Genomic DNA, 26,202 nt, shown 5'->3' with positions numbered 1-26,202 from the left:
TGACAGCAGCATTTAGCAGATGCCTGCTCTGGGCCCCTCATTTCCTCCCAGAGTTCAAGAGAGCGGTGTCCGTGTGCCTTCCTCCTCTGACTTTTGGGGATGGTGGTTGGTCCTGATGGGGGCACTCATATTTGTTCCTCCAGTTCTGGGCACAGTGTCTCACCCTGAGACTTGAAGGTGGGCTGCCTCGCCGGACATCCTGTGCCTCCTGCCTACCCTCTCTGCTTCAGTTCACCCTTTCCAACTTCTCCAGTTCTTATTTCTGGTGGTAGGGATTAAACCTAGAAACTCATTAAACCTAGATACCTGTACCCTGTCACTGAGCTCCACCCCAGGCCCGGCCTTCCATGTTTGAGGTCTGAAAGCCAACCCAGACCTGGCATTTACAGTGTTTGAGGTTGATTTCTGCCAATGTCGCCCCATTACTCATCCCCAGAAGCTTGTGCTTGCTGGCTGCAGGCCTTGTGTGTGCAGTTATAGAGCAGGGGGGACCCTGGAAAGAGACCTGCCTACTCAAGGTCACGGTGGCTTCTGGTGGGCGGGAAAGGAAGTAAGACCTCACATATCGAAGGTGGTGGTTCAGCACCCAGGAAGCATGTCTCCTTCCCTACAAACCCCTACCCCTATCCCACAAAGATGTAGTGTCAGTAGTACCCAGCCACACAGCTCTCCAGAGCCTCAGGGCAGAAGGACTGACTTCACCACGGGAGAAGCCACCAGGAGCAGACGAACGCTGGAACATCTGACTCTAACACAAGTGTGGGACCCAGAGCCTGGCAGCCCTCAGCAGGGGAAGGCAAGTGGGAAGGGCTGGGCTCGCCACACATCAGCTGCTCTTGCCACCCTGTGGAAAAGCTGTCTTGAATCATAGGGTCCGAGGAATGATGGATCACAGGAGCATAATCCTAGAAACAACAGCTCTTAGAAGGGGGCTTCTCAAAATCCTGATTTCCTTGGCCTCCAGGACACCTACTCTCCCACGTTTCCTCCTGCCCCTGTTGGCTCTAGGCAGCCCACAGATTTGCCAAGGACAAAGTCCTCTGGGCTCCTGGGCACATGCTTCTCCCGAATGGCAGAGGCTCCTCTGGAGACTTAGGCCCCAAGTGCTCCGTTGCTGTGACAACCTTGTACATGAGGCATCGGCTATGAGCTACATGCTTGTCTAGGCTCCAGGACAGGCCTGTGACAAACTGTCACCACCAGGGGCAGGGAGGGTGACAGGAAGAAATAAAGAAATCTGAGGATGTAACTGTGTCAGGTAGTGAGAGAGCCCCGGCAGAAAGACTCAGCCAAGGGAAGATAAAAGAACTTCACAGCAGGGAGTTGGCCCAGAGCAGAGCCCTCAGCAATGTGCAGAATAGTGTAGTGCTCACTTGCCAGAAAAGGCCAGGCAGAGAGGCGGGGACAGCAGGAAGACAGGACACACAGGATGGGACAAGGTTGGTTGAGGCTGGTGTGGCTAGAGTCAGGAGAGGAGTGGAGCCCTGAGGCTCTGTGTGAGGCTACAGAGAGGGAAGGAGGTGTTGTGACGGCTGCAAGCCACAGAGACCACAGAGACCACGGGAACAGCTTGTAAGCCAGCTATGGGCACCAAGGAGACCGCATGTAGTGAGCCATGGACACCGAGGGGACAGTTTGGGGGTGAGACAGTTTGTGGGTGAGCCATGGGCACTGAGGGGACAGTTTGTGGGTGAGCCAGGGGCACTGAGGGGACAGTTTGGGGGTGAGACAGTTTGTGGGTGAGCCACGGGCACCGAGGGGACAGTTTGTGGGTGAGCCACGGGCACTGAGGGGACAGTTTGTGGGTGAGCCACGGGCACCGAGGGGACAGTTTGTGGGTGAGCCACGGGCACTGAGGGGACAGTTTGTGGGTGAGCCACGGGCACTGAGGGGACAGTTTGTGGGTGAGCCATGGGCACTGAGGGGACAGTTTATGGGTGAGCCATGGGCACTGAGGGGACAGTTTATGGGTGAGCCATGGGCACCGAGGGGACGGCCTATAGTGAGCCATGGACACCGAGGCATGGGTTACTGAGCTGCTGTGCTGAGAAGTCATCAGACTGGAGCAGAGAGAAAGCAGGGGAGCGCACTGGACACTCAAATGGAAGGTGGTGGTGAGAATGGCAAGCATGGCACAGTCTGAGCCTGGGTCTGAAGGGAGAGCTAACAGAGGAGTGGATGTGGGTGCGAGACTGAGCGGTGTGGAGGGAGGGGGTGGGAGAGCGGAGGGTGTGGAGGGACAAGGGGGTGGGAGAGCGGAGGGTGTGGAGGGAGGTGGGTGGGAGAGCGGAGGGTGTGGAGGGATAAGGGGGTGGGAGAGGGGAGGGTGTGGAGGGATGAGGGGGTGGGAGAGCGGAGGGTGTGGAGGGATAAGGGGGTGGGAGAGCGGAGGGTGTGGAGGGATAAGGGGGTGGGAGAGCGGAGGGTGTGGAGGGAGGTGGGTGGGAGAGCGGAGGGTGTGGAGGGATAAGGGGGTGGGAGAGCGGAGGGTGTGGAGGGAGGTGGGTGGGAGAGCGGAGGGTGTGGAGGGATAAGGGGGTGGGAGAGGGGAGGGTGTGGAGGGATGAGGGGGTGGGAGAGCGGAGGGTGTGGAGGGATAAGGGGGTGGGAGAGCGGAGGGTGTGGAGGGACGAGGGGGTGGGAGAGTGGAGGGTGTGGAGGGATAAGGGGGTGGGAGAGGGGAGGGTGTGGAGGGATGAGGGGGTGGGAGAGCGGAGGGTGTGGAGGGATGAGGGGGTGGGAGAGCGGAGGGTGTGGAGGGAGGTGGGTGGGAGAGCGGAGGGTGTGGAGGGATAAGGGGGTGGGAGAGGGGAGGGTGTGGAGGGATGAGGGGGTGGGAGAGCGGAGGGTGTGGAGGGATAAGGGGGTGGGAGAGCGGAGGGTGTGGAGGGACGAGGGGGTGGGAGAGTGGAGGGTGTGGAGGGATAAGGGGGTGGGAGAGGGGAGGGTGTGGAGGGATGAGGGGGTGGGAGAGCGGAGGGTGTGGAGGGATGAGGGGGTGGGAGAGCGGAGGGTGTGGAGGGATAAGGGAGTGGGAGAGCGAAGGGTGTGGAGGGATAAGGGGGTGGGAGAGCGGAGGGTGTGGAGGGAGGTGGGTGGGAGAGCGGAGGGTGTGGAGGGATAAGGGGGTGGGAGAGGGGAGGGTGTGGAGGGATGAGGGGGTGGGAGAGTGGAGGGTGTGGAGGGATAAGGGGGTGGGAGAGTGGAGGGTGTGGAGGGATAAGGGGGTGGGAGAGGGGAGGGTGTGGAGGGATGAGGGGGTGGGAGAGCGGAGGGTGTGGAGGGATGAGGGGGTGGGAGAGCGGAGGGTGTGGAGGGATAAGGGGGTGGGAGAGCGGGTCGTGTGGAGGGAAGTAGATAGGGCTGAGGTCTTTTCCTCAGACATGTTAGCTTGGAGATATTGTAGACAAGTGTGTGTTAGAACCAGGAGTTCACATTAGAGGTTTACTGGTTGAACCAAAAGTAGACATCACTGGTGTCTTGGGACATTCAAAGCCATGGTGTGGGATGTCTCATCACCTGGCTTACAAGAGCTTCATGCTTCACTTCCAGCTCCTCAACCTTCATGGTAAGAAAATGCCCAGGCCAGCTTCTCCTCACAGTAAGGAATGTCACTGTTCTGAGAAAACAGGGCTGGCCTTGAAGCACTGACAACAAGCAGCCTACAGAACTGTCTCTGCCAAGCCATCCCAGCCCCCCTGTATCCAGACCACTAACCTCCTACAGACCCTGACTGGGCTCAGTCTGAATCTGCAGACCCTTCCAGCTGACTGCAGACCCCAGTTTGACATTTCAAGCCCATCCGTGCAGGGTGTTTTTTATACAGCTACAACTGACTGACACACAGGATCAGTGTTCCTACAGAGAGAGAGAGAGAGAGAGAGAGAGAGAGAGAGAGAGAGAGAGAGAGAGAGAGAGATGCTCTCTTATCGGGTCCCAGGGCAGAGGAAAGAATCTTCCTCTCTAGCACTGATCCACGAGAAACACTCAGGAGAAGCTGTGTCCCCCAGGATTTGAGGAATGGAGAGACCTGTGCCTGATTCATCTCTAAAGGCCTTGGGAAAGGCTTGCACTTCCAGAAAAGATAAATATACTTTCCATGGGTCAGCTTTCCATGATGATATAAATATACTTTCCATGGTCTTACAGAATGGACCCTAACAAAGAGGGTAACAAGGCTTAGGGGTTGAGCAGAGATCTTGAGTGGAGAGAGCATTGTAAGTGTGCTCAGATGAAACAAGGATCATTTTAGTAGGGAGCCCAATGCTAGGAGGGCTAGAACCTGTGAACATACTGGAAGGAAAACAGCCAGGGAATGTCTACAGCAGTCCACTCATGCCTAGGAAAGTGGGCTCCTGTGAACCTTCCTATTAGAGCGTAGTAGGCCGGGCAGACAAGTCAGAAACTTCCCACTGCAGCTCCCCAAACCAGAAACAGATCCGTAAGGAGAGCACTGGGTTTGTGTCAAATTGATGAATCTGGGGTTTTGGTATTAGATAGGCCAGGACTTATGTCTTAGACTGATTAGAAGGTGAGAGGAACCCATGCAGCAAGTCAGCCAGTGGAGTCTACCAGGCTGCGGTAGTTTGAATGAAAATGGCCCCCATAGGCTCATAGGGAGTGGCATTATTTGAAAGGATTAGGACGTGAGGCCTTGTTGGAGTAGGTGTGGCCTTGTTGGAGTGGGTGTGGCCTAATTGGAGGAAGTGTGTCACTGGGGGTGGACTCTGAGGTTTTAGAAGCATAAACCAGGCCCTGTGTCACTCTCTCTTCCTGCTCTCTGTTCATCCAGATCTAAAATTCTGTTACCTTGCCAGCACCGTGTCTGCCTGCATGCTACAATACTTCCCACCATGATGATAATGGACTAAACCTCTGAAACCATAAGCCAGCCCAGTTAACTGTTTTCCTTTATAAGAGTTGCTGTAGTCATGGTGTCTCTTCACAGCAATAAAACCCTAAGACACGGGTCATTTCCAGTATGATGTGTGTGCAGGGCCTGTCCAGCACTGACACACTCCTATGTCCTGAGCTAAGCCCTTCATTCTCAGGGCCACTTGCTTTTCCTTAACTTCAAATTCTCCATCTTCAGCTTGGATCTACCCAGGAGATTCAGATTCTCCTGTGGCAGGTTTGTGCCTGCTCCAGAACTTTCCTCTGGCTTGGATACCACACTTTATCCACTCAGGTGCTTGGGCCACAGCCAGCAGCACCCTGCTTGCCCACCCTTACTCTCTCTCATGCTCCCGACTCCTGATGATGCTCCTGCTAACCATGCCAGTCTTCCCAATCCTACCCAATGACCATCACCCTGTGCCATCCCAGTCCTGCCTTCCTCTCCTGCCCTGGTTGACTCTGGTCCATAGCCTCTCTGGTGGCCAGGGGGAGCCTTCTACATTGAACTATGCCACTCCTGTGTTTGAAAATTATGATTTGGGCAGGGGCTGTGTTCAACCACAGAGCATTTGCTCAGCATGCAGAAGACCCTGGGCTGGATCATAACCACTGCAGAAATAAGTCGAACTTGCTTACTGTTGCCTTTAAAAGTGGGCCTGCACACTATGGTCTCTCTCTCCTGAGAGAGTGACTCCTCTAGAGTAGGGCAGGGTGGAGGCTGAGCCTCCTGATCCAGGCCTGGGCCCAGAGCTGGCTCTGGCGAGGGCCAGGAGAGTAATTGACAGGCAGGGAGCAGGCTCAGGTCCATGGAGCTGAAGTGGCTTCACAAAGGCACTGTCCTGAGTGCCAGGCAGCCTGGATGGAGTCCTGGTGCCTCACCTCCCTGCTAGATAGACTGGGAAAGCCACACGGCTTCTTTGGGTCTTGTTTTCTCATTTAGGGCAAAGGGGCCAATAGAGGAAAGGAGGGATCATAACTACTGGCCTCCTGCCTTGCAGGCTGGGTGGCGCAACAGCTGTGGGATCAGTCAGCTCATAGCCCTTCTCAGCCTGGTGTTCCCTCATCTGCCCCCAACCCCATGGAGATGGCAGAGCAGAGCCTAGCAGGCAGCCCAAGGGCAGGGGACAGAGAGTGTTCACCACCCATGTCCGCGTACTTGAGGGTCACAAGGCTCATCTTACTCCAAGTTGCCACATGTAATAAAGAGCTGACCTGAGTCCCATACTCTGTGTACCCTCTGGAGGCCACTCAGGGGACCTGTGCCAGGCCCGGGGGTTCCAAGAGCATATGGATGGAGCATTACCGGACAAGGTCCAGCAGTGCATCAGCTGAGCTCATTACTGGCTTCCCGCTTTGCTCGGTCATCTCTTTCTGCGCCGCACCGCCAGGGTGGATAACGGAGACCATGATGATGCCCACGACAACAGCCAGAAAGGTTGTCCACAGGTAGTATGCCACAGTGAGGATGCCCAGGCGGCTGGAGGTCTTGGCATCCAGGGAGGCAAGGCCGGACATCAAGCTGGAAGGTAAGGTGGGTCAGGTTCATGAGAGGCACAAGACTTTGGCCATAGACTCTGGTGTGCTCACTGGGGTCTCTCTCCACTGAACCCTGTGCCATGATGTGCTTCAGGAAGTCTCCCTCTGGGACTTCTGGTCATGAGGCTCCTAGCCTCCCTTGCTCTGTTCTCGCTCTCTGAAACCAGGGTCTCCAGTCCATGACACCTCTAGATCCTTACGTATGCTGTTCCCTCTGCATGACGCCTCACAGAAGCCGCTTTTACTTGCCCGACTCCTCACGAGACAGGACCAGGCCATGTCACTTCTACAACAAAGTCCTTTCACACGGCCAATGGTAGGGGCCTGTCCTGGGGCTCCCTCAGCCTCTTCTCTCATGACCTGGTTGTCACAGTGTACTTAGCTGCCTAATGCAATCACAAGACTGAGTGCCCATGAAAGGGACAGGTCTGACTTCTCTGTGGGTCCCCAATGCCCATAGCACCGGCTGACAGGAGTGGGTGGCCACTACAGACTTCCTGAAGGAGCTAATGAGTGAGAGAGAGACAGGAACCTAGCCTGCAGGCCGGCCAAGCGACTGCTAACAAGCCAGTCTTCCTTCCATCGAGGGGGCCCAGATCCCCCTCTCCACATGAGGACACAGAGGCATATCCTCCAGAGTGCACCTGATCCCGTCCATCCCCTTGCCTGGCCAGTGCTGAAGGTGTCTCTGCTTTGGGGGAGGGAGTCGAGAGATTAATTATGGAAATGTCTGCACTTTGTTCCACTGCCAAAAGGATTTTCCTCCAAAGCCCTTTCGTTCTTTCAGATAAAGGAAGTATTTGTCTGGTTTTAATCATGTAAACAAGAGCAGATAATCCGCCCTATTCCTCAAGCTCTCCTCCGTATCAGCCTGATAGCCAGCAGCAGCTAGCGCCCACCCCGTAGAACAGGGCCTATCCCTGAGACCTGGGCAGCTCTGCTTGGCTGTGGGCATGGACTGTCCCTCCCAGTAAGCCCAGGGCAAAGGTCCCTCCTCCTGGAGGCCTCTCATGATGCCTAGCCTCCTCTCCTGGTCCCTATGCTTTCTTCTGTACCCACCCTATTTCTTTGAGTTGTTATAAGGTGCCCCTGACAGGATAGGCTGGGGACACAAGGTACATGAGCAAACCTGGAGGTAGGCCCAGAATATGGCTCCATGACTGGCAGGCAGGGAGGCAGGAAGAAAGGGAGGAAGGAAGGAAGGAAGGAAGGAAGGAAGGAAGGAAGGAAGGAAGGAAGGAAGAAAGTGGTGCACAATCTCATTTCTCCTCCTCTTCCAGGACGCCATATGTTAGTGATGGGCTTAGGGTTGGTCTCAGGCATAAATCGCAAAGGCCAGTAATGGGATTGTCAGCACAGGAAATGAGGCTCTGGGACCATTATCCAAGGAAGATTACCTCTGCCTTCTCTCAGCAGAACTGTGGTGAAGCCCACCTGCTGTGGGCTGTAGGGAAGCCAGACCCTGAGAGAGGATTGGCCCCAATTCACCCACACTAGTGTCCTGCTGGAGCAGACCTCAGGCCAGCTGTGGGCCCGTCCAATTTAGTGTCTGGATCCTGTCCCTGTTACTCTGGCAGGAAGCAGGGAAATGGCAGACAAGAACACCAAGACACAAGGGGACACAGAGCTGTACAATAAAGAAGATGACAATGGAGGGTGATTTCTATTAGGGAGAGAGAGTACCAGCTAAGACAGTAGGGAAGGGCTTCCTGGATGTGACGGCATTGGAGCCATTTCCTCCAAGACGGGGAGGATTTAGAGATGGGGCCAACGGAGTGGCTGGCAGAAGGCAACAGGAGATTTTAAAGTGTGGGGACACTGGGCTGCTCAGGGAGGTAGCTCGGGGTCTGTGTGAGGTGTGGTAGGCGGCCTTGAATGGTGAGCCAATGGGACTCGGGGGCACCAAGGGGAGCTGAGGAGAGGGAGCAACCATTGCCTCCCAGGTTCTGTGTCTTAACATTAGGGAGACAGAGGACAGAACAAAAGATTCTCAGGACTGAAGGTTCCGAGATAAGCTGTGAATCCCCTGAAGCCACCGAAATGGACAGAGGCAACATTTTGGACCTCAAGATAAAAAGATGTTTGTGTCTAGCTGTGCTGGGCAGCCACCATCAGGGACAGACCCACCCCTGGAAAGACTATCCTAATGAAACGTGAAGTGGAAAGGAGCTTCAGCTTCAGGGAGCCCAGGGAGTCTCGGGAAACAGACCCCTCTCTGACTTGCAGCCCAGACTTATAGCTCGAAGGATTGTGGATGGGGTATGATGAGAATCAGATCTCCTTAGGACCCCGGCTCCTGAGGAAGGGGCCCAGAGAGGCTGTACCAACTTGGGCACCTAGCTATGGGAGGCAGAGGGGAAATGCAAATGTAGTCGGAGATTGAGGGCACTGTGGCCCTACCCCAGAAAGCACCATTGTCTGAAAAGACCGGATGAGAGCCAAGAGAATAGACAGCTCCCCAGGCCGGCAGTGACCACCAAGACTGGCAGGAGAGTGCTGGGAGAACACAGACCCTGGGTGAGAGCCGCGCACTCCTTAAACAGGTGAGTACCGGAATGGGGTGGAAATGTCTACCATTTGGTATTTGGGGTTCCTCCTGCTGGGTAGTTCCTTTAGAACTGAGAGTTTAGGACAGTGGTTCTCAACCTCCCTGATGCTGACCCTTTAATCCAGTTCCTCATGCTGCGGTGACCTCAACCATAAAATTATTTTCATTGCTACTTCGTAAGTGTAATTTTGCTACTGTTATGAACCATAATATAAACATCGGATATGAAAGCTATCTGATATATGACCCCTGTGAAAAGGTTTTTTGGCCCGAAGGGGTTGTGACCCACAGGCTGAGAACCTCTGCTTTGGAACTTGGGAGGGTGTTAAGCCTTGTGGATGCTCGCTCGCTGGATGGCTTGCTTGCTCGTGCATCTAACTGAATAAAGAGAGCAGCAGACTGTGGAGGGGGAGGGGCCACTGGCATTTGTTGTTGTTGTTGTTGTTTTTCCTGTTTCTCCATGTTCTCTCTTATGTCCAGAACAAGCATGTCTTGTGTGGTTGAAGGCGCAGCCCCAGGCTTTCTGCCTGACAGCCATGGGAGCTACGGTGTGCCAGGAGCTTTTCCGCTCCCCAAAGACTTGGCTGTCTGCCTCATTCCACGGCTCAACAGCCTTGTAAGTCAGTGGCACCCTGAGGAGTCCCCAGGTCGGACCCATTTGTCATTTAGATTTGCTAATAGTTATCTTTTTTTTTTTTTAATTTTGAGAGACTGGCCTTAAACCCCGCAATCCCCTTTCTCCACCTTCCAAGCGCTAGAATTATAGGTCTGTGCCCCTGAGCCCCTTAGTTAGTTTAAAAAAGTTCAGAGAGGCAAAGTCGGCCCAGGCCACATAGTGAATCTCTATCTCCAATAAAAAAACTTAAAAGGAACTATGGAGTCTGTTTAATAATACTTTAACCCAGGATATCCAACCACTGCCACGCATAATCCATGTGAAATTTTTATGCTGCCCAGGCTTTACATTTTAATTAAAATTAGTGGGTGAATCAGTATTTATGCACTGGCTGCACTTCAGGTGCTTGCTGGGCTAGGGGCTGTCATATTGGGCAGTCGGGGGCAGCTGCACATAAGGACAATGGAGCTCAGGCTGGAGAGAGGCCAGGCTACTCAAGAAGTAAGTTCTAGAATCAAGACTGGATTAGGGGTTCCTGACCCCTCTCTCCAGTGTTTCTTGGTAATAGGTCAGGTCCTGGTCTAAGGCCCAGTTGGGGAAGATGACTGTCATGTGAACCAGCCCAGGTGATCCTGTCTCAGTTCAGTTCTCAGAGCTCTTACTTGTCCATAGTTCTAGCCTATAGATTTGTGGTAGTGAGCCTCCCGACTAAGGAAGTAACGAAATAGAGTCCAGCTGACAGCTGTTGGGCTGCTAGACCAAGGCTTACAGATGGAGTCGTAGATTCCATAGAGATGACCTCAGCTAGTCCTCCTGACTTAGGGTGGGACAATAGCTGTGTTGTCTGTCCCAGTCCGGGCTTAGCTGGCTGCTCTTAGGAGTACCTAAGGTCAGTAAAAGGTCCCCGGGAGGGTGGGAGCCCAGAGGCACACACCTCCCTCTCAGGCCATCTGGTTCACTCCTGAGTGCCCAGGGATTGGGGATCAAGAGATTGAAGTGATTACAAACATTAGCTTATCGAGATGGTAGGGAGCTGGCCTGACTCCCAACCCGTTTCAATCTGCAGGAGTGGGGGAAGGAAGGCCTTGACCACCAGGCTCCTGATGAAGAGGAGGGCCACCTAAGCACCTCACCTGTCTTCCACATCAACGTCTAGGTCGGCACTGTGAACCCCATTGCCGAAAGATAACTGAGCATCTCCTGTAGAGTGCCTGACCTTAGGCGGTGAGTGCCCTGCCCATACAAGAGAAGGCCATTTGGGGCTGGCCTTCCTGTCTCCTCGCCTGCTCCAGCCACCTCCTCTCCACCACTCCCTGCTTCCTCTCCACTGTAACAAGGTCATCCCAGACATCCCAGACAGTGACCACCTCAGCCATCTTCTCTACGAGGTACCCTATGCCTCTCAGTTTGTTGAAGGTTCCCTAAGACCAGACCCTGAGTCTAGCATAGGTTGGCAGTGGAGGAGCAGAAAATGAGGGACACAGACTAGGTCTATAATCTTTACAGGTGGGATCAAGGCAGGAGAACAGGGAGTTTGATACCAGCATAAACTATTTAACAAGCACCGGGCTTTCTGGATCCCTCCCAGCGTAGGCCTCAGTCTGGCTTGCTTCTAGGTCCACAGAGCCCAGGGCCTGGCTAGACGCGAGTATCAGTTTGCTGATGTGAGATGTTAAAGGTGGGGATGCTCTTGACCAGACTGTAAGGATGGCTTGGGGTTCTGGTGACTCTGAGTATCCCATGTAGGTTCCCTGAGAACTGGTCAGCTGAGCTAACTCTGGTCCCCTCGCCAGACTGAGGCGAGTTCCCCGGCACTGTGTGTTTTGGATGTAGAGCCTCTTGGCTCTAGAACTGCAGGGACCAGAGAGGGTGTCGGCAACCACATGGAGTTGAGCAGAAGTTGCAGACAGCAGACAGGGTCTTCAGGTTCTGCTTTCAGCCCTCTCCTTTCTAGTCATTTTTATCAATGGCTTGGCCAAGGCCGCCGACAGCATGTGAATCGGATTTGCAGACGACAAGCTGGAAGGAACAGCTGACGTGTTGGATGAAGGACCCCAGCAAGCTAGAATCGTGGGCCAAATCTGACGCGATGAAACCGAACGCAGACAAGTCCTGGGCTGCATTTGGCTCAGAGCACCGGACAGCGGGAACACTGAGGTGGCTGGGAAGAGAGCTGAGCTGCCGTAGTGGCACGGGGAAGGGGATGTTGGCAGTTTGCTTGCTGGTACCCTGATGAGTACCTGGGACTTGGGGCCATTAGCCTGAGGTACCTGTTCTGAGGTTGAGTCCCGATGGGAAAGGGAAAAGGGAGGATGCTGTGTCCCTCAGACAGCAGCAACTGGGGTTGACAGGCAGTAAGAGACAAACGCTCTAATGGAAGCAACTGGGATTCTGGGGCAAGAACCCCAGAGCCTGGAGGCCAGTAGACTGGGATTCTGGGGCTGAGAGGGAGCTATAGGTCCTCAGCTCGATGCGTGTAGCAACTTCCATCAGAGCCGTTCCACCCTGCAGTGAACCTCTCTGGGACACTACAACCAACTTCCTGAAATCACACAGTGGGTGCTCAGGGGTCCAGCACAATATCCAGGCATACACAGCTCCTGCTACCCGCAGACCTGAGCAACAGGAAGGAACCTGGGTCCCTGAGCTGAGTCCTGGGCTCTGACCTTAGTTGACTTCTCAGACTATAGGCAGTCTACCAGGCGGGCGAGGAGGTGTGTGTGTGAGAAGGGGTGCAAGGCCATGAGTGAGGGGGTCTCCCATCAGTCTTCCTAACCATGCCCCCAGCAGATGACAGGCACAGTCTGACAGCAAGTGCCACGTTAGCGCCTAGTTCCACTTCCCAGATGGCTCTGCCACACCCCTTTTCCCCCAGGCAATTCCATCTAGGACTTGAGGCAGGATGCCTTGATGCCAGTTCACTAAAATATGGGCCATCTGGTCCCAGCACTCCCTCCAAAGTGCAGAGATCCCCGGAGCCTCTGCTTACACCACTCCAGGGCAGCAGCCACTCAGACTGGTTTGTCCTTTAGGAAGTACTTTTCCCAGAGCCAGGATGAAATCTACCTTCAGAGGAGAGGATCACCTTTGGACACAGCTGCTTTTTGCAGCCACACAGACCAGACCTCTCTGATTCCCAAGTGGGCTCCCGTAGAGCAGTCTCTCTTACGTGGCACAGAAGGCCAAGCATAGGAGGGCACAATCTCTACCATGAGTTAGTGACTTCTTAGACACACCTGCCAGGTGAACCAGAATCAGGCTGTGTCTACAAGGACCACTCCCGAGAGAAGGGAAGGCCCTGTGCACTCGGGAGCACATCTCCTAACATTCTTCCAGTTGGAGTCACAGTGTCTGTCCCCAGGCTCAGGTTGGGCCTGTCTGAATGAGGCTCTGCTGGGCACAGAGAGTTTCTGCCAGAGGATGACAGGAACTCTTTTGAAACCACCTACCTCCCCAGCCCTGTATATGTGTTACCACACCAACCAGGGTGGGCACTTGCTCTGAGTACCTGGAGTCTCGGAAATGAATGAGGGCTTGTGGTCCTCAAGGACCTTGTTTAGTAGGTAGTAAGACCTGCAGCGTAATGACACAAATCTCTGAGTCACCACTGTGACCAAGAGAGATCAAAAGCAGTTGGGAGCCCCCTAGGGAGCTGGATCCACCTTCCTGGAGATCCTGGGAAGGTGAGCAGGAAGTGAAAGTGGAAACAGCAAGACCAGGGCATCTGAGACAGACAAAGTCTTTTTGAATCTCTAGACTGAAGGTCTGCTCTAGCGCAGACCCCAGCTGGGCTGTTTCCTCTTTTGATCAGCAAGAAGCTCAGCTAACAAGACAAGAGGGCCAAGAAAGGCTCCCAGCTTCCACTGAAGGAACAGCAGCGTCCTTCCCAGAAAGGCTAAGTTGACTTCAGGGCTGAGTCCAGAAGTTCAGGCCATACCAACTTAGACACTTTGGAGGCTGTGGCCACCTCAGACCTGCAGTCTGTTCCTCAGAGCCCAGGGAAAGTGCTCTGCATTCTGGCTCCCAAACCAGACTTCAAGACTGCTTGGCCCAGGCCCATCTCCAAGGAGTCAGAACGTGGGTGTGAGGAGTAGCCTGCCAAACTGAGTGCCTCAGCCAGGGGGAGAACGGGCGGGGAGACTCCTGACTAAACATGATTTCCTGATTCTGAGAAATATCCGTTGAAAATTCTTACAAGAAACAGGGAGAGAAACGATCCATACGTGGGCATACAAATGCACCCACGCTCGCTACAGACCCACACGGAGCTTCCACACAAGCACACGCACATGACTTCTCTCTGAGGCAGAGCTGACAAAACACTCTGCCGTGCTCAGGCTCGGTGAATCACAAACACATGGCTTCGGCTTCCTTGAATGATGTCTAGTTTGAGAAACTGGAGGAGGGGAGAGGAAGATTTTGGGGGAAAAAAAACAAGGGAAGAATTGGAGGCTCTGGCTGGATCCAGATGCTGAGCTAACCACCCCCAGTTTGTGCTGCTCTTGTCTGTGGACATGTGAGAGCAAGGCACCGTTAACATCCCAAGTTTCAGCCCTAGTAGAGCCACAATGGGCCACATACACACACCCATCTGCCTTGGAAGTTTGCACATTTGCTGGGTCTATTTTATGGCATAGGCCAGGAATGCTGGAAACAACTTAACTTGAGGTAACTCTAGAGCCCCAGGTGCTGAAATGCCCCAGTGTGTATGTCGGAGCACCGCAGGAACCGGTGACAGGAAAGGGCCCATCTGCAGCCCCCAGTGGAAGAGTGGAAGAGCCCCAAGGCACGGGCACAGAGTGGAAACTCCTAGGATGATTTGTTGAATGAAAACCAAAACAAGCAGGAGGCAGATTTGTTTTCGTGGAAGAAACAAGAAGGTATTCTCCAAGAACTTAAAGGAACAGAAAGCTGTGGTTTTTTTTTTCTTTTTCTGTTGGTCTGTGAATTCTAAAGGAAGAGGATCCTTATTGGGCATCAAGCATCCTTATTGGGAGAAAGTGGAAAAAGAAGGCTTCTGGGTCCCAGGGGTGTACGTGAAAGGAACCAGGGATGGGTAGAACTACAGAGGAGAACAGCAAACTACATGATGTCCACCTACATACTGCCCTTGGGTGAGAACCCGACGTAAGTTAAGGATTCTGCCCACCAGACACCATTGTCATGTGATGCAGAAATTTTCAACTTTGTATGAGGTGCCAACACTCAGTAATAAAGATGGGCTTTTCGGGGGGGCTCCCCTTGTTGCCAGTTTCACTTGGGGAAAAATCTCCCCAGTGGCAGATGTGAGGCAAGAAAAAGCTTGCTGCCCAGGGGAAGGGGGACCCTTCGTGGCTAATGGACGAGCTATAGACTTGAAGAAAGATGCACCATTTTGCAATAGAGGCTCAAGGACCCTCTGCAAGGAATGACTAAAGCTAAAGCTCTGAACCCTGCTCCTTGTTACTGAAGTTAGTGGCAGTGTACATCAGGGAGCCTACGAAGTCAGCTGGCAGCAAAGGTTCTCGGGAGAACCGGGGAAGGGAAAGGAGACTAAGGCTCAACCCTAGGGTGCTAATCTTAGGACAAGCTGAGGAGCCTGGGAACATGAAGAATGAGCACTCAGGGGTGACTTATGGAAGACGTGGCAGTATCTCTGAGGCTGGAACAGGGACATATGTCTTCTTTACTTCATGGGTCCTGCAATTCATGGAGGCACTATGCAGAAAGACCCAGAGCCTCAGTGCTAATGGCTAGCCAGCCCTACAACCCCTCTGAGATACCTGGAGCTTCTACAGAGTGACAGAAGCTGACCTTGGCCTCTGGAGTGGAGGGGGTCTCAAGAGCAAGACCCTGGGTTTCAGCCTGAACTGGGTTTTCCAGTCAGTAAATAAGGCACAAACCAACCCCGACTAAACTTGCCCCTGCTGCTATTGTGGTCTAGCTCTGCTGAGGTTCTCTGGGCAAGGCTCCAGTCTTGCTCTTTCATTGGATGAGCGTCAGATATGGCAGTCAGCATGCGTGTGGACATCACCAAGAATAACCCCTCTCTAGGCCTCAGGGGCGCCAGGAGGGCAGAACTGCTGGGATTTGAAGGGACTCAGGAAAGTGGAGATTGCTGGGAGCAGAGGGAGGTCCCCTTGGAGGGCCACTTCAGTGAGGGAGGAGGGTTGGAAGAGCAAACACATCAAAGGGGGAGCTCCTGACTTTGGGAAACACAGAATTGAATTCACTCCAGATAAATACATGCAAGATAGGCCTATAGCAGAGATCAGTGGCACCTTAGACACAGAACACAGAAAGCCTGGAGTCACTCTGGTTGTACAATTAAGTAACCAAATTGTCCCACCAGCAAACATATTAACCACAAGGTGATCATGACACACAGTGAGCCTCCACGGGAAACACTCTGGCCAGAGGTCTCTGTCCTGTCCCCACCCCCCCATTGTGTGTTCACATCTACAGAGGAATGCATTGGCTCCCAGGTGTTTGGTCACCTCTTGCCAGTGTCAGTGGACTGACCTGAGTGAGCTACCCTGGGCCATGCCGGGCTTCTGAACCAATTACCCAAGGGCCGTACCGTGGAGCTGGTGAATTCGCCATGAGGAGGAAGGACAAACATTTTAATAACAATAACAAAGCAAGACACCTGGAATCCCAGCATTTGGGAGGTAGAGTCATGAGGATTACAAGTTTGAGGCTAGCGTGGGATTCATGCAACCTGCCTCCAAAATAATCGTGAATAACAATATAAATAAAAGACAACTCTTAACCTCCCTCAGGACTCAGTTCTAATGCTGGCCATGAAACTTGTCCTGATCTCTGCCCCCCACCACTTCCCCATGCCTCTTTACTAATGGTGGGTGTTATTATGATTAGGTACCTCTATGTTCCAGAGCCTGATTGGGCAAGAAGAGTCACGTATTGCTCTGTCTCTATGGCAAAGCTGCTGTACTACTTCAGAAGAAATTTCTGGAAGAGCAGAATCTGAACAGCCTCACCCAATCCGGCCTCACTGCAGGGACAGCTTGAGTGGAGGTGACTTTGAAACACAAAGGCCACGACTCAGCTGCACTAGAAGATAAAGAAGGAAGCTGGAGGAGAAGATGAAAAATGTGGATACTCCAGAGCCCTGGCCCTGTGCCATCAGTCCACTCGCCTGAGTGTGACCCGCTTCTAACAAGCGTGACAAAAGTGATGGGCTGTAACACATCCATGACCATATAACATATAACACGCATGAGCATGGGATATAACAGACATGACCATATAACATACATGAGCATGGGATATAACACTCATGACCATATAACATCTGCTATGCATGGGCATGGGATATAACACTCATGACCATGTGACTTATAACATGTATGAGCATGGGATATAACACTCATGACCATTTAACATATACCATGCATGGGCATATCATATGTGACTTTGCCTTAGAGGATGAGAGGGGGGTCTTCTGGCCAGTCTTGAGAAAGCTGAAGCCAAGTTGTGAACCATCTGTGAAGGGCGCAGGAAGCCAGGGGTTGCAGGTGGCTGAGGACAGAGGGCAGCCATAAGAAGCTGACCCTTGGGGTTGTTTGTACCTCAATTGGAGAGTGCCAGCCTAGCATGTCCGAAGCTCTGGGTTTAATCCCCAGTGCTTGGTGAGGTGGCAAAGGCCGATAATCTCAGTGCATAGAAAGTGGAAGCAAAAGGGTCAGAAGTTCAAAGTCACCCTGGGTCGTGTATTAAATCTGAGGTCAGCTTGAACTAGAGAAGAACATGTCTCAAAGCAATAATAACACACACACACACACACACACACACACACACACACACACACACACACCATGCAAACAAGCAAACAAAAACAATAGAAGCTGGGCCCTCAGGCCAATAGCTGCAGGGAACCAACTTTTTCTCCCCATAGCTTGAGGGAGCTTGGAAGTGGGTTTTTCCACAGGAGAGTGCCCAGATGAGAAGAGGCCCAGCTGACCCTACACTGGGACCATGTGAGACACAGAGATGAGGGACCTAGTCAGGCTTGGACTTCGGAAATAACACACAAAGGAGGCTGAAGACCCCAGTGTGCTCTCCCAGCTTCCAGAGAAGTTGGTCGATTTGCAACCTACCTTTCCCCAGGGGTGGGGCGCTGGTGGAGGTTGCTGAATGTAGGATCATGAGAGCAGAGGGAAACAAGAAACAATAGCTCTGAGAATTCATGAAGCTTGAAGAAGAGTGGTTCAGAATGCTGTGACAGAATCATGATGAGACCCGAGAGACATGGGTGGGCCACTTGGGAGGTTCAGAATGGTGTGAACGGGCTGTGTCAGTGTCAAAGAGAACTTCCCAGGGGAGGTGCTGTGTGTGTTGTCGGTGCTATGACCTCTGACAGCAGGAACAGAGGTAGAGGCTTTGTGAAATACCTAGGCTTCTGAGACTCTTTAATAAGTTAGCGATAAATTTGCAATGCCCGTCACGTGCAAGGCTGTGCCTGATCTTAGCCTTCTCCCAGCAGCCCCGTGAACAGGTGATTGTCCCATCTTGCAGATGCTGCTCAGGCTCCCACACCCACCTAGGGCCAGTAAGATGGCTCAGGGACTAATGGTGGTTGACACCAAGACTGGAACGCTCACACTGCTTCGAGTCCCTTGTTAGTTCTGGTGGAGTTTAGTTCAGGCTAAGCCTGGCATCTGACTCACTGTGCCTGCAACCACCTGAATGGTGCCCATACCTGAGTGGTGCACAGGGCAGGAATGCCAGCTCAGGCTGATGGCTCAGGGGACAGTGGTAAATGGAGCACAGACCACAGTCTTGTTTAAGAATTAAAGAAGGCAGGCTCAGGACTAAGAGGCTTAGGAAATCAGAAAGACATCATTTTGGAGTTGGAATGTGGCTCAGTGGTAACAACTTGTTTAGCATTTGTGAGACCCTGGCTTTGAGCTCTAGACCAGGAAAAAAATCAAAAAAGCAATATGTCATTCCCCCCCCCCCACACACAAAGGTTTAATTCTCTGTTGGTAGGAAATGTTAGAGCATGTCCATTTCTCGGTGGCAAGCTTGCTCTGCACCACTTCTAACTATATAATAAACAAAGGAAACATGAACACACGGGCTTTTCTCAAGTTAAAACAGCATTCCAGTCCCAGCCAGGAGGAGGGTTCTGGTCTAGTGAAGAGAGTAAGGAGCTGGAGGGCTGGACAGATAGATAGACACCTGTCCCTGGGATCACAGACTGGGGAAGGGTGCTTACCCCAGGCCATATGATAGGGGGCAGAATTATGCATAAGGCCACGGACTTCCAAATAGGATTTTCTTGAGCCAAGTGACAAGGGCAGGGTGGGAAATCCAACATGACTACAGGGGGGTCTGCTGTGTGTGCTGTCTATGTCCTGACTAACCACTCAGGCAACAAGGACAGTAGAGGCACAGCAAAGGGACCCAAAGCCACCCAGAAGGAAGCCTGTCTCATTCCCTAGCTGCTGGGGAACTGTGTTTCCCTGGCCAGCTGTACCTAAAGTCTGCAAGCAACTTGAGTTCAGAGACTAAGTTCTGAGTCTGCAGTACCCATCAGGGCTGGGCACCCAGCAGGCATGCGCAGGAGTGCCGATGGTAGAGCCGCTGACTCATTAGACAAGTATTCTAAGATTGCAGCCCTTGGGAAGATAAAGGGACAAGCCAACAAGTGAACACACACAGAATAACAAGGAACAGTAAGTGTCCTGGGGGAGGGAGAGCAGAATGGATCTAGCAAGGATGGTGGGGAGGGTTGGTTGGAGGGGGTCTATGCTTTAGAGAGACAGAGGAGGACACCAGGCGGAAGGACCAGCGTGTGTAGAGGCCCCAAGCTAGGCAAGGGTCTGGTCTGATCAGGGACCAAAGGCTCACAGGACTGGCAATGATGAGACGCGAGATGAGGCTTCCTCAGACTGTTCTGGCCTTGGGTTGGGGGAGAGATGGCTGTGTGGGGACAAGCAGGGGGCCTATGGGTTCAGATGAGGAAGACAGAGCTCCGTGCCCGTATTCTACGTTCTACGGGGAGATAGTCAGCTCAAGCTGTCGACAGTCTGGTGTTGGGCAAGGAAAGAGCCATCATGCTAGGCAGCTGCAGGGGCCATTTCCTGACAGCAGAGAGTGGGGGGACGCTCAGTGCTGTGTAAAATCTCTAGTTGGTGACCCTAATTTCAGATTCTGCGGATCATCCATGGCAGAGACATCAGGCAGTTGGTTAACAGCCTGTGGGAACATAGGAGAATCGGGGTGCTCTGTTCTCTGGGGTGCTGAGATTTAGGTGGTTACAGTTTTTTTATTTGATGGGTCTCTCCACGCTCATGTATTGAAGGTTTAGTCCCAGCACAGCACTGTTTGGGGGTGGGGATCTTTGGAAAGGAGGTCAGGAGCTCTGAGCTCACTCAGTGATGGGTCCTTAGCTTACTGGGGTGTTGGGACAGGTCACTGGTGGTGTGCTCTTGATGACATTGGGACAATAGCTCCTCCTCTACTCTCCCTCTGTGGTTCAGGTGCCACAGGTAAGCAGCTCTTATCTACACATGCTCCATCCCATGATGCTCTGCTCACCTCGGGCCCAGTGACCACGGACCAAGAACTCTGAAATGGTGAGGGAAAATCCTTTCCTTCCTCAAGTCGATTTTCTTGGGAGTTTTGCCGCAGTGATGATAAAAGCTTGCATGAAAGGATGCGGCAATACTTGGTGTACGTTGAGGAGTCAGGAAAGGCTTCTGAAGGGAGAAGCAGCTGACTGGGGGACTGGCTGGAAGCATTGTCTCTACCTCATAAGAACAGGCCAGCGCCCTGTGCCACTCCCTCCCCTCCCCCTTTCACCTGGAGACCACCAGTCAGCGCCCTGTGCCCCCCTCTCCCTCCCCTCCTCCTACCTGGAGACCACCAGTCAGCGCCCTGTGCCCCCTCTCCCTCCCCTCCCCCTTTCACCTGGAGACCACCAGTCAGCTCCCTGTGCCCCCCTCCCCCCTCTCACCTGGAGACCACCAGTGGCAGGATCAGCATCTTCAGCATCCTCATCAACAGTTCGCCGGGGAACTGGAGGTAACTAATCTCCTGGAAACACGGTAAGATCTGGGTCAGAGCAGACAGTACAGACTCCAAATTGCTTGCTTCCTCGCCATCTTCAATGCATTGTCTGTCCTCTCTGCACACTCCTGTCTAGTATCTGAACATCAGGTGCCAGTGAGAAGAAACTGGTTTGGAGCCAAACAGCCTGGATCATGGTAAGCTCCTCCTTCATAACCAACCTGATGGTCTTAGCCCTCTGGGTTTCCTTATCTCCACTAGGAGGGTAATAATTACTTCATGGGGTCATTGGGAGGCTCAATTGAGAGACTGTGTGGGCTCTTAGCATCTCTCCTGAGCACTTAGCACCTCACATGAGCACCTAGCATCACTGGTGCAGTTTTCCCCATTAGCACCATTTACCCATCCATCCATGGTGTAAAGTCTGCTCCATCCACCAGAGAGTAAGGGGCAGGGGGACAGGGATGCTGTCTCTGCAACCCACACTAGGCCAAGCATCGCTCTGAGGTCCCCAAAATGGATTAAGCCAGGTTCCTGCCCCAGAAAAGGTCCCAGTCTAGTTAATGAGGAGATTGACAAATAAACCATGGCCTTCTCATAAGTCAGTAAGATTCCTTCTGCTAGCTTACCCCTGAGAAGTACTGACTTTGGAGACAGAGGTCCCACTCTAGGTAAAGGACCCTCGTTGGGCCGTTCATAGCCACCATCTCCTAGTGCAGATAGCTTGTAACCACCCTGATAGAAATGAAGATATTCTAAAAAGACACACATGTCCCTCCCACCAGGACACTTATACCCTAGGGAATTGCAACTTCCCCAAGAGTCTCACTTTGGGAGAAAAAGGTTGAAGTCTAGTGCCAGCCATAAAAAAACAAAACTTGTCTCTCTGGAGAGATTTCCTACAATTCTGATTACTTGTCAGACCACCTTGGGGAAGAAAAGAAGCCAAGACAACAATGGGTCAATGATGGTGGGAACACAGCCAGGACCCCTTTGCCCTGGGTACCTCTGGCCCTCTAGTTAATCTTAAATCTTCATGCTGGGACTGTGAAGATGACTCCAGAGGCCTCTGGCCTCTCTGATCCTCTTCCCAATGTGGACACATGGATTAAACCTTCGTTTTCTGCCTTTGGCTATCACTTGTTCCTTTAATTAATCTATTCAGGGTGAGGCTGAGCCTAGCTCATTAGAGCTGCTAGGGCCTGGGATTAACCCCTCCCAACCCTGGCCACAGCTGCTCACACACCCCCCCCCCACTGGCAGTTCACAGCCGAGAAACCCAGCTAGCTGCAGGACTGCCGTGAACAGTTAAGTGTGCCTTCCAGATGATAGCGGAATTCTGTCCGTTGCTTGTTCTACAAAACAACTTGTGGATTGTCTGAAATTCTAACAGAACCAGAGTGCTGTTTCTACAGCTTGACTTCAGGTCTTCTGTTTCCGGCAATCCTTGGCTGGGATTCTTATTCCAGAGAGGGAGGATGTGGGTGGCAGAGGCTGAAGGATCTCAGACAACATCCAAGTTACATTTTGGCGCCCGACCCCACCTCAAAAACTAGTGCCAAGTCAGAGTGGTGGCCAACATACCTTTAATCCCAGATTTGAGCACATAGGCAGACAGATCTCTATAAGTTCCAGGCCAAACTGTTCTATATAGTAAGTTCCAGGCCAGCTAGGACTTCATAGTGAGACCTTGTCTCAATGAAAAAAGCAAATAAAAACAAAGCCAGATGTAATGGCTTGTTAGTAGTCTGATGCCTTGAAAAGCCCCAAGGCATAGGATTGTGGTGCTAGATAGATCCCATCTAACCCACCCACATCCCAGACAGGATGCTGACTGGACAGAGGAGGTGATGTCCCACCTAGTGACATGCAAGAGAGAGAGCTGGGTTTCCTAGGTCCACTATGCTACCATTTCCAATGTGCCAGAAAAATCCCACAAAAATACACTCATCGTGTATCACGTCTGTGTCTTTGTGTGTATGTAGTACTTGAGATTAAACCTGAGCTCTTGCATAGTTGTTTCCTCTATTTATTTTTGCATTGTGTTTGTGTGTGTGTGTGTGTGTGTGTGTGGGTATGATGGCATGTATGTAGCAGTCAGTCAGAGGACCACTTGAAGTCACTTCTCTCCTTCCACCATGGGCTCTGGGAATAAAATTCACATGGTCAGGTTAGCACTTTTACCTGCCCAGCCAACTCATAGGCCCAACGTTAACAATATCTTTATTATCAAATGCTATTCATTGTCTCAGTGTGTGGGTGCACCCCTCGCTGTCCTGAGTTCCTTGCTCGTGCTCTCTCTCCTTCTGCTCCTGATTTGGACCTTGAGATTTCAGTCCTGTGCTCCAATGTGGGTCTCTGTCTCTGTCTCCTTTCATCGCCTGATGAAGGTTAATATTCAGGAGGATGCCTATATGTTTGTCTTTGGGTTCACCTTCTTATTTAGCTTCTCTAGGATCGCGAATTATACACACTGAGAAAATGGGTTTGTTCTATCGGGAACCCACCAAGGCCAGCTGGCCTGGGTCTGAAAAAGCATGGGATAAAACTGGACTTGCTGAACATAGTGGACAAGGAGGACTACTGAGAACTCAAGAACAATGGCAATGGGTTTTTGATCCTACTGCACGTACTGGCTTTGGGGGAGCCTAGGCAGTTTGGATGCTCACCTTACTAGACCTGGATGGAGGTGGGTGGTCCTTGGACTTCCCACAGGGCAGGGAACCCTGATTGCTCTTCGAGCTGATGAGGGAGGGGGACTTGATTGGGGGAGGGGGAGGGAAATGGGAGGCGGTGGCAAAGAGGGGGCAGAAATCTTTAATAAATAAATAAATTTAAAAAAATGCTATTCACCGCCAAGCCAAGTGACATCCTTGTAACCACACCTTGTTACTTATACAACTTACATTTTGTCCCTGAAATTAATAATTGACTGTTTTTAATTGCTTTGTTTTCTTTGAGCTTCTCACTAATTTCTTCCAAATGTTTTTATCTATGAAAACATCAAAGCAAGCATTCCCTACAACAGAAGCCGATCTGCTCCCTTTTATCTCATCTGGACTTCAGGCCCACAGCTTTCCACCTTCCTGTTGTGTGTGTGTGTGTGTGTGTTGTGTGTGTGTGTGTGGTTGGGGGAGAGTCTCATGACCCAGCCGCTGTTGTGGCCTCTTGGTTTTCCTTATGGGATTTACCCTGCACAGGAGCCAGTGTTTCTGGCGGCATTTGTTTCTGTCCTTATTTTGGTGAAACCATCTCTTATGGCAGCTTCCTCAGAAAAGATGCAGAGAGCAACTTCCGAGTCCTTCAGTTCAATTGCCTGGGTCCTACCCTTCCCTCTAGCAACAATCTGGTTGTATTTGAGATTTTTACTGGAAAACGATGTCCTTTTCTGGTTTTGAATTTATTTCATTAGTAGTGTGTGTGCATGTTGTGCATGCGCGTGTGTTGTGCATGTGTGGGCACACAGGCCAGTGGACAGCTTTGAAGAGCTGGTTCTCTCCCTGTACCTTTATGCGGGTTCCAGGGGTCAAACTTGTTCCCAGGCGGATGCAGCAAGCATCTCTTCCTGCTGAACTGTCGGGCTCACACCTTTAATCCCAGTACTTGGGAGTCACACACCTTTAATCCGAACACTAGGGAGGCATAGACAGGAAGGGATATGGCTGGGTGGAGAGAGGAATATAAGTCAGGAGGAGACAGGAGCTCAAGGCATTCAGTCCAGGGATTTGTAGAGACAGGATACTCCATTTGGTCTGAGGATTTCACAGAGGTAAGAACTAGTGGCCGCCTGCTCTGCTTCTCTGATCTTTCAGCTGATATTTTGATATTGATTCTTGTTTATTAAAATTTCAAATTCTCATTTTTATTCTTGATTGATCCCTCTTTTTAGCGCCAGTGTTGTTGGCACAAGCCAGGGTCATCTAGGAAGGAAAACCTCAGTTGAGAATGAAGGGCCCTAGGAGGCCGGAGTCTGGCACACATGGGAGCGGCCTTGCTATTCTCTCTCATTCCCTCTGCCTTGCTACAAACTGTTAGATTGCATTCCTGAAGCTAGCCCCCAAGGTCTATTTCGATTTTTGGCCACTTCCTCTTCCTGAGGCTGACCACCAAGGTCCAGCTATCAAAGTATTGAAGTCCAGCAATCAACACCCCCTCTTTGGCCATCCTAATCAACCTGCCCAATCAAAATTAAACACCTCATGCCAACATGGAGGTTCCCCCTTATAAACTGCCATTTTCCCATGTGCCACATCTGTCTCCTCTCTATGCAGAAACAGTCCTTCTGTTTCTGTCCCACTCTGGAACAAATACCCCTTCCTCCCTTTCCCTTATCCCCTTCTCCTTCATCATCTATCTCCTGTCCTTGTCTCTTATTCCCTGCCCTTTGTCCCTCCAGGGCAAATAAATCTCCTTTGTGCTGAGAACTTGGTCTTGGTGTGTCCTGTCCTGTGGTGACTTGAGTCCTTTCGGAGAAAATGCCTTTCAAAGATTAGCCAAGTCTATGGAGAGATTTTCTTGATGAATGATCGGTAGGAGAGGACCCAGCCCTGGACAGGTGTGGGGGAGGGCCCAGCCCTGTCAGGTGTGGGTGGTGCAACCCCTGGACAGGGGTCCTGGGCTGTATAAGAAAGCTGACTGAGCAGGCCAGTGAGCTGCACTCCTCTTTGGCCTCTGCTTCAGTTCCTGCGTCCAGCTCCTGCCCTGAGCTCCTGCCCTGAATTCCCTTCGCGGTGAACTACAGCTGGGAGCTGAAATAAACCTTTGCCTCTGCAGGTTGCTCTTGGTTGTGGTGTTCATCACAGCAATAGAAACCAAACAAAGACAGCGTCCAATCTGCTGCTGCTATTGTTTGATGTGTATGCCACTGAGACTGTAACCCATGTCTTTGTGTACACTAAGCGCATGGTAATACTACGCTATACTACTACCCCTACATCCAGTTTTTAAAAGTTGCATTTGTTCATTTCCTTGTGTGTACACATGTGCTACATACAGCATGCATACGGAGGTCAAGACAACTTTCAGGAGCTGGTTCTCTCCTTCCTTTTTGTGGGTTCTGGAGATTGAACTCAAGTCCTTGGGCTTGACAGCAAGCTCCTATCCCTGCTGAGCCGTCTTGACAGCCCCCATTCTGTTTATGATAACTATGCAAACTCTCATGTCTCCAAAGATCTTAAGAAATGAATTTTCTGAGAAAGGGCCTCTCTCTAGCTCTGACTGGCCTGGAACTTGATATACAGACGAGGCTAGACTTGAACTCAGAGATTTGCCAGTCTCTGGTTCCCAAGCACTGGGTGTGCGCCACCACGCCCAGCCCTAAGAAAGGATTTTAAGAGTCTCCAGAGACCTCTTTTCTCATTGGTTGTCTCAGGTTTGGACATGCGCAGCTCCCCCCACATATCTGCTCAAAGGTAAGTATGGAGTGGGAAGCTTCTAGGCTTGTCACTGAGGGTCCCTCAGGGCAGAGCGATGGGTGTAACCTGCAGGGAGGGGACGAGAGCCTCTTTTCTCCAAGAATTCATGGGTCTTTATGAGGCTCCAACAAGAAGACTGTGCCTAAGCTCAGCTTCCAGCTGTTCCAGAGTTCTGC

The 26,202-nt window shown here is 52.0% G+C and overlaps 1 protein-coding gene across 1 annotated transcript in view; it reads right to left on the bottom strand.

The window, feature by feature from the left end:
- Slc1a7 (solute carrier family 1 member 7) overlaps positions 1 to 26,202 on the bottom strand; it is a 44,817-nt gene that overhangs the window by 14,751 nt on the left and 3,864 nt on the right. The window contains exons 2-3 of the mRNA XM_075945992.1: positions 20,560 to 20,639; positions 6,200 to 6,415 (exon numbers count right to left, since the gene is read on the bottom strand). Of these exons, the coding sequence (XP_075802107.1) occupies positions 6,200 to 6,415; positions 20,560 to 20,639 (296 nt within the window). The remainder of the gene's footprint in view (positions 1 to 6,199; positions 6,416 to 20,559; positions 20,640 to 26,202) is intronic.

The sequence above is a fragment of the Microtus pennsylvanicus genome, chromosome 13 (assembly GCF_037038515.1).
Source record: "Microtus pennsylvanicus isolate mMicPen1 chromosome 13, mMicPen1.hap1, whole genome shotgun sequence".
Taxonomy (NCBI): Eukaryota; Metazoa; Chordata; class Mammalia; order Rodentia; family Cricetidae; genus Microtus; species Microtus pennsylvanicus.
The sequence above is the reverse complement of the archived record's forward strand: the minus strand, read 5'-3'. Positions and strand labels throughout refer to the sequence as shown.